General features: G+C 45.1%; 2 protein-coding genes across 2 annotated transcripts; both read left to right on the top strand.

The window, feature by feature from the left end:
* LOC109153872 (uncharacterized mitochondrial protein AtMg00820-like) lies at positions 1-474 on the top strand. Its single transcript, XM_019301760.1, has one exon. The coding sequence runs from the start codon at positions 1-3 to the stop codon at positions 472-474; it is 474 nt and encodes a 157-aa protein (XP_019157305.1).
* Positions 475-651: 177 nt separating this feature from the next.
* LOC109153871 (uncharacterized mitochondrial protein AtMg00810-like) lies at positions 652-1,584 on the top strand. The gene has a single exon (XM_019301759.1). The coding sequence runs from the start codon at positions 652-654 to the stop codon at positions 1,582-1,584; it is 933 nt and encodes a 310-aa protein (XP_019157304.1).
* Positions 1,585-8,694: the final 7,110 nt, after the last annotated feature.

The following is an 8,694-nucleotide window of genomic DNA, read 5'->3' as shown; positions in this document are numbered from 1 at the left end:
ATGACAAAGGGCGCGGATGAGCCCTTCCATGCGTTAAACGCTGTTGCTGACCCGACCTGCTATTCTCAAGCGGTGGGACATGCTCATTGGCGTGAAGCTATGGACCAGGAGTTTAATGCCCTTTTGCACAATAACACTTGGCGTTTGGTACCGTCACAACCTCACATGAATATCATCGGGTGCAAATGGGTGTTTCGCACTAAGCGCTCAACCACCGGGTCCATTGAGCATTATAAAGCTCGTCTCGTGGCCAAAGGGTTCAACCAAGTGGTGGGTGAGGATTTCTTCGACACTTACAGTCCTGTAGTCAAGCCGACTACAGTCCGCATGTTGTTTTCGTTAGCTGTGTCTAACCGGTGGACTCTACGCCAGCTAGATGTTCATAATGCGTTCCTGAATAGGCATTTAGAAGCGACTATATATATGAAACAACCTCCGGGGTATGAAGATCCGACTATGCCAGGACATGTGTGACACCTCCAGAGGTCCTTATATGGTTTAAAACAGGCACCTCGGGTCTGGTTTAAGCGGTTGCATGATTTCTTATTGTCTGCGGGCTTCACACCGTCCAAGATCGATGTTTCACTTTTTTATTGTTCTACAGGGACATCCCGGGTGTTTTTTCTGGTCTATGTAGAAGATATAATAATGATGGGCAATGATTCCAAACTAGTAGACACTCTATTGCATCGGCTTGCTACAGCCTTCAAGATTCGAGATCTCGGCACACCGGGTTTCTTTCTAGGCATCGAGATGGTATCAGCAGGAGATTGTGTGATACTCTCGCAACGTCGATATATGTCAGACCTCCTAGGACGGTCCGGAATGGTTGCACTCAAGCCACTATCCACGCATGCGGCTGTGACAAAGTCAGCAACACCGTCTGATGACCTGTTTGATAATCCGACACAGTATCGACGCATTGTCGGCGCCTTACAGTACTTAACTATCACGAGGCTTGATCTAGCCTATGCAGTAAACCGCCTATGTCAATTTATGCATACACCCACAACAGAACATTGGGGTTTAGTGAAACGAGTACTTCGCTACATTAAAGGGACATTAGATTATGGTTTGCGGCTCACTCCGTCCTCCTCATCTGGCATTCATGCTTTCTCAGACTCTGACTGGGCTGGCTGTCCCATAGACAGGAAAAGTACAAGCGGGTTTGCTGTTTATCTGGGTTCTAATCTGATCTCGTGGCTGTCGAAGAAGCAGCGGACCGTGGCTCGATCTTCCACTGAAGCAGAGTACAAGGCTTTGGCTGATGTATTCGCCGAAGTCACGTGGGTGGTTTCCTTGCTTCGGGAGCTTGGGTTATACTCTGGAGGTCCGGCAACGCTATGGTGTGATAATCTAGGGGCTACCTATCTGTGTGCTAATCCAGTGTTTCATGCTCGGACTAAGCACGTGGAAATTGACTACCATTTTGTCCGTGGCAAGGTTGCTTCAGAAGAGTTTGTTGTTAATTATGTTTTTACTGCCGATCAGTTTGCCGATATCTTCACCAAGCCGTTATCTGCACCGAGGTTTACTGCTCTGCGTGACAAGCTCAATGTTGCTACTGCCCAACCTTGTGCTTGAGGGGGTGTGTTAGTATTAGTATTATTATTGTTATTATACCTTTGTTATATGGTTGTAATATATGTGGTGTTTAGAATACTTAGTCTACTAGTCAGGATCAGTTAGAGAGTTGTTATTAGATAAACTCTGTATTCCTATTGTTCAGTTTAATGATCAACAATTATCTCTAATCCTCTGGAGAAGGTAACCCATTGGGCTGCCTTCTCACCGGAGAAGGCAACCCACTGGGGTGCCTTGCCTTCTCACCGGAGAAGGCAGCCCAGTTACCTTCTCCGGTGAGAAGGCACCGGAGAAGGATGGATTTTTTTTTAAATTTTAATGAATTAAATTTTGAATTAATTAATTATTATTTAAACATAATAAATGTGATTTAATTAAGGTGGTGCAAATAGCATTTTGACCACCCATTAGGCTATTTGCACCACCTATGTATTTATTATAAATTTTTAACTTTTTATACTTTCAATGTACTTTATACCCCATTTTGGTTAAATGGTGGTGCAAATAGCAACACCCGGTCAAATAACTTTATAGGTGGTGCAAATAACAAAGTGCTATTTACACCACCCTCAATTAATGTGGTCAAAGAGTAATATATATTATTCTTTTTTTTTTTTTTTTAACGATCAACATATTAACTAAAAAAAAAAAAAAACAATTAGTCACCTTCTCCGGTTAGAAGGCGAGGGACTGCCTTCTCACCGGAGAAGGCAACTGGGCTGCCTTTTCTGGTGAGAAGGTAGCTCAGGGGTCTCCTTCTCACCGGAAAAGGTGACCTAGGTAGACCAGGGGTCTCCTTTTCACCGGAGAAGGCGACCCAGGTAGACCAGTGGTCTCCTTCTCACCGGAGAAGGCGATGATTTCTTCTTCTTCTTCTTTTTTTTTTTTTTTTTTTTTTTTTTTTTTTTTTTTTTTTGACTAATTATTTGTGTAATTGTTTTTTTTAATTGTTATTTTTAATACATTTTTTTAAGTTCTATTTTCAATACATCTTTGTTTGTTCAATACATTTTTTTTAACTTTCTATTTTCAATACTTGTTTTTGTTTATGGTTTAATTTTTAAATAAAAAAAAATAATAATTAATTTTATTATTTTAATATTCTTTATAACTTAAATTTGTTGTATACATTATTTTATCTTTTTATAAAGATATAATAAATTAAATTTGAATCGCTAAAAATTGTAAAAATACATTAACATAACAATAAAAAAAAAACAAAAAAAAATAACAAAAAAACAAATACATTCAATTTCAATCTAATATAACATTTTCCCGAGTACAATTAGAGCGTACATGCTCATTGTAACTTTCAATCTGATTCATATATGGAGTCATCCATGTATTTGCACAATCATATCTAAAATAAGCCCATTGTGGAGCAATAGTAGGCATTGGATATCCTCCTGTCAATGTTACCTTAACATAATGATTATTATTAACATAAGTACATAACCAATGGCTATTGCTAGCTACATGCTTGTACCAAGGTGGTGGGCTAGATCGGAGTGGTAAATATGTTGTACTGCCTGCCATACTCAAAACATGTAGTATCCCATTGTACCGGGAAGCAATTAGTACACCAATCTCCGGCATAGTCATCCAGTGCTCAACTGGTGCACACCGATCTTGTGCAAAAAAATTCAACATGTTATAGACATTATACCATCCTTGAGTTCCAAACATATCGGTATATTCCATCTTGTGAGACTCTAGTTCTTCGATTATGTTGGATCAAATTTTGAACCATTCGTCCTCCTTAAAATCGAGACAGAGAGCTACTGCTCGAAATCCACAGTTTCCGTCAGATCTCACATCTTGCACTTGCATGATGAAAGGATGGAATATAACCGGAAGTTGAAGAATATATGGATGGTAAAAATGTCTATCACCTGAAGTTGATGCAACTGAACAACTATTCCGAGCTGGTTCTTGAAACTGAATATTATTCGGCTTGGCTTGAGTTTTTCTGAGAGATAGAGTTCTTATGAGAGATTTGTTTTTTGAAGTGGGATGCCCACGAATATTTATTTGCACGGTTGGCTCACGGTGACGCCCATGATTTCATTTCCTGGCCTTGCATAAGGGTGACCTTCAAGGTGCAGTGCAGGATCATGATTATGTACTCCACATATTACCCTTACCCTCCAGCAACCATCAACACGTATGTATTTCCCCTCCAATTGGAATGGACAATCAATTTTTCTTGTACCCGTGTTTTTGGATGAGATTTTTTTGGCACATAAGTACCACCACGGTCACACTGAAATATAACTGTAGGACTTTTATTACGCGACCTTTTAATCACAATAACATATCCGAGATCCCAACCTCTACTTTGAACCCATTCAATTAAATCTTCGCGAGACATGAATGCCTAATAAAAAAATTATTTATATCAATAATAAAACTACCATATAGTAGTACAAATTATTATTTGATAATTATAATCAAATAAGATATTTATAATTTTACCGTTTCTGTAGAAAATTCGCATGCAACCTCGAGATTTAGGTTCACTTGGTCACCTAGTATTATATATGACTATACCTTTTTTGCCTTGTTTGGTTCTAAATTTTTAATTTTTAATAATAATAATAATAATAATAATAATAATAATAATAATAATATTATTATTATTATTATTATTATTATTATTATTATTATTATTATTATTATTATTATTAATGCTGTAGATTGTTTGTAATAGTACAGATAATTTTGTTTCTTTTTGAATGTAAACTAGATTTCTTCATCTATTTTTTAAAGAGAATATTAATTAATTATAATCATAAATAAAGGGTAAAAAATTATAAAATGTTAAGTGGAGTATTAAGGTGTGAATGACTACATGCATGTATACCAACAAATAAAAAAAAAAACAGAAATTAAGTATATGTACTAATTAAAGCACAATATATACAAACATGATATTGCTTACATGCTTACAAGTTAATAATAATAATAATAATAATAATAATAATAATAATAATAATAATAATAATAATAATAATAATAATAATAATAATAATAATAATAATTGATGGTTTTTGGGTTTTCAGGCCCAAGGAGGTCCAACACAACCTTTGGCTGGAGGATACACCTTTCAAATAAAAAATGTATGCCTATCTCGGAAATAGTGCTAGTACTCGGAATCTCTCTGATATTCTCCCCTCTCCGGGTGTTCAATCGTCTCCCCTTTTACAAGAATGGAGGAGCCTTTATATAGCGGCTCCTCCTCTACCGACTTGAAGGCCCTTAATGGCCGACTTCAAGACTAATTAAGATATGGAGCCGTTGGACGCCATTACTTGGTCGACCAACGGCTCTTCCAGGTTTGTAACAGCCTGACCGGGTCCTGCTTTCAATGCCCTAACGGCTCCCTTTTAAACAAGCCTCTTCAATGCTCTCAACGGCTCCTTGAACCGAGTCTCCTCCTGGGCTTGGGCCTTGGTCGACTCCTCGTCTCAGCCTGAGCTCCCACTGGGCTCCTCTTTAGCAGTTCTGATCCGGGCCCCGTGCCTGGGCCCGGGCCGACTCCAGGACTCGGCCCAATTGCTCTTCGGGCTCCCCAGACGCTGGCCCACCTCTCCTGTCTTGAACCATTTCCTTTGGGCCCCTATCTCTTGGGCCGGGGTACTTACCCCATCAACTAGTCCCTCACTTTTTAATACCCGGTACGCTAGCCTGGGTTTGAAAAAGTGGCAACTGTCCATCTCCTTCAATCACCGTATCCACGCCTTGAATAGCTTTTCGTAACGTCCGGATCCTCAGCCGTTCTCTCCGGATCTTGCGGGGCCGTTTGGATTCTTCTGTCTAAACTTGGCACCTATAAATGGCATCCTCCCTTCTCTCTTACCTTCACAAGTCCATCATGGGTCGTTCTCCTCTGAAAGGAAAACGGATTGACTTCGGGTCTCCTTGGCGTCCGCTGCCTTCCAAGCGGACTCGGCCTGAAAGGGAACACAAAAAGAAGACTCCTCGCCCGGCCTCTCAGAGGTCTCCTGCCGGCGCTACGTCTTCAGCTTCTCAGCCGCCGACTCCTTCTCGACGCGAGGTCGCTCCGCCTTCACGCCATCCGCCTACTCCCACAACTGCCCGAGTGACTTCTCCGGACGGGTCCTTTGTTGAGGTAGCGGTTCCAGAGCAACTCACTTTCAGAATGACCTTCTCAATTCCCTTGGACGACCTGGACGGGCCGGTTACGGGCCTGATGAATGATGAGGATTACGCCCGCTACCTGGAGGTGTATCCGGATGATGAGGAGCCAATTGCGCCACCACTCATGCCAGCTTTCTGGGACTCGTTCTGTCCATCCCCACCTGGACCATCGGGTGGATTCTTTGGGGGCGACTCCTCCTCGCCTGGCGAGTGATCGTATGTACCAGAGTCGGCCATGGCTCGGAGGAATCTCTTTTAGGAGCATTTTCATATTCCTTGTTGTAATAAGCTCCTTGCCATTTGTATCCTCATTTTTTATAATAATAATAAGAAACACTATTTTCGCCTTGCCTTATGTTTTGTCATGTTCTATTGCGTATCCATCCTGACGACTGGTCAAGGAGTCGGTCACGTCATCAGACTCTTTTCAGTCTGACACCTGCAAGATTCCCCGTATCTTGGGCGAATCCAATCTTCTCTGCGTTGGCGTGCGAATCTCGCTCTTCGCGAGCGGATCTGATGGAACTAATCTCTGACAGAGATTCGCGTCATCCGTCTAATCCGGCTCAGTTATGTTAGTTATAATCTCCTCCGTGATTATCGCCTAGATATCTGCCTTCGCTGGGCTATATAAAGGCCCCCCCACAGTGGATGCAAATCGCAACACTCTCCACTTTGCGAAGGTATGGCGCTATGAGTTACAGGGATGGTGATCGCCGCTGGTCCATTCGTAACAAGGAGCATGCTCGTCTGGAGCAGTTGAGGCAGAAGAGGTTGGCTAACGGAGGTCGTTTGGTGGGCGACTCGGCTTAAGACCCCATTGTGGTGCCTCCAGACATGCTGGACCTGATGTGTAGGGAGCCTAGCGACGTGGAGATGGAGCCTGTGGTGGAGGATCTAGAGCCAATGATGGAAGAGAAGTGGGAGGCTCCTCCCCTCTTTGGTGTCGCCATGTCGCCGAGCGCCTTGGAGAGGCCCCTGCAAATGATCGATGACGGGAAGCCCGCCGTGTATCTGGACGAAATGCCTGATCCTGAGCCGAGTCCTCTGCCTTTCCGCTCTCAGTACCTCCTAGAAGGCCCTCCGACTGCTCGCCCGTCGGCAGAGAAAGAAGCCAAGCCTTGACCCGCTCTTCTCTTGTAATTTGCATCGGCCGAGTTCTGGGCCTTGTAATCTCCGTACTAATTAAATAAACTGTGTGTTTTTCTGTCCGACCCCACATTCTCTTATTTTTTTGTCACCCGACCTCCGGTCTATGGGACCGATTCCTAGCCTCGCTATGGCGAGACCCTCCTGGCGAGGGAGTCGCCGAGTCTGATTGCCGACCTGACGACCGGAGTCTCTTCGTGAACTCGGCTGATATCCTTCGATGAGCCGGGTTCTACCGGATCGTTCTAGAAGCTTCCAGCTCGTATCTCGTGGGCCCAGAGGCCATGGCCCACTACGGGCTTCCGGCTTAGCAGGCCGGGTCACTGACGTTCGACCCTAGCCTAGGGCAGACGCGCCGTCTGTAGGCTAACCCTAGGCCTGAACCGTCGCCCCGCCTTTTGAGGCATTAAATGCGGCGTCCCTTCACATCCCGTCACCTCCACTTCCTCCAACGAGATGGTGGCACGTGGCCGTCCTTTGAAATTCCTCCCCCTTTAAATAGCCATTTCGTCTCTCTTTCCATTCTCTTCTCCAGTCTTTCCTTTCAACTTCAACTTTGAGCTTCTCCGGCCACTCTGTACTTCCTCCGATCTCTCTCTTAACTTAGGTAATGTCTTCTTCCTCACATTCTTCTTCTTCCCGTCGTTACTCGGTTGATAACCCGGAGGCGACCTCTCCCTCTTCTTCTTCTCCTTCTTCGTCTTCTTCTTCTCCTCCCCGTCGTATGGAACTCCCGGCGGACGTTCCATCGACGTCTTCTCTTCGTCGTATGGAACTTCCGGCGGACGTTCCATCGACGTCTTCTCTTCCTCCGACCCCCTCTTCTTCGGGGGCGGTTACTCCACTGAGCCCCGCTCCTTTAATGACGGTGGCGGCTCTGCCGGGCGGCATCGGACGGCCGCGAGGCAAGTTCGATTCCATCGTCCGTCCTTCCGGGCCACCGTCCGTCATTAATGCGGTGGACCTGGAAATGGCCCAATACCTTCTTGGGCCTTCAGCCGTAGTCCTTGCCCCTTAGGGCCGGCAAATTTACGACCCCTCCGAGGGTTGCGTCGGCATCCACCTGCACTCGGTTGCCTTTGGCTTCCAAGTTCCTCCGTGTCCTTTCCTTTCCCTTTTTTATCGCCATTATAACTTAGTTCCGGGCCAATTAGTGCCCAATTCTCACCGACTCCTCACCTGCTTCGTCAACCTCTGCCACTGGTGGTTGTGCGAGCCGGATCTAGACCTGTTCCGGTATCTTTTCATCGTGAACAAGGTCGGCTCGCACTCGCCGGGCTTTGTTCAAGTTGCCGCTCGTCCGGGGCGACAGCTTTTCGAGGGGCTGTCCGATTCCATTAAGGACTAGAAGCTCCTCTACTTCTTCGTCCGCCCCGCTTTCTCTTCTTTCACCTTTCCGACCTTGTGGCCGGCCGCTCTATTCAAGCCTTGCTCTCGGCGTGCCGTCCCTTTCGATGATGCGGTCCTGGGCGGCGAGTTCTTGAAGGGCTTTGGGCCGTACTCCGTCAAGTACTGGTCCCGAGTCCGGGCCATGGCTAAGCGTGGCTTGCTGCCGGAGGGTGCGGCCACCGTAGGTAGTATTCGTTACCCCTCGTTCCTCTCCTTTTCTTATCCTGTCACATTCCGACTCGGAATACTTCATGGCTTTTCCTCCCTTTCGCAGGTCCGTACGACTCCGACTCCTCCAGCTCCGACGAAGCGGCTGAACCGACTCTAGAGATGGCGGATAGAGCCGAAAAGATGAGGCGTCGGCTGACCCAGCGCACTTCCGGCACTACTGCTGCTTCTTCTTCCCAACCG

The sequence above is a fragment of the Ipomoea nil genome, unplaced genomic scaffold, assembly GCF_001879475.1.
Source record: "Ipomoea nil cultivar Tokyo-kokei standard unplaced genomic scaffold, Asagao_1.1 scaffold2555, whole genome shotgun sequence".
Lineage (NCBI taxonomy): Eukaryota > Viridiplantae > Streptophyta > Magnoliopsida > Solanales > Convolvulaceae > Ipomoea > Ipomoea nil.
This window is presented reverse-complemented; position numbering and strand designations above follow the sequence as displayed.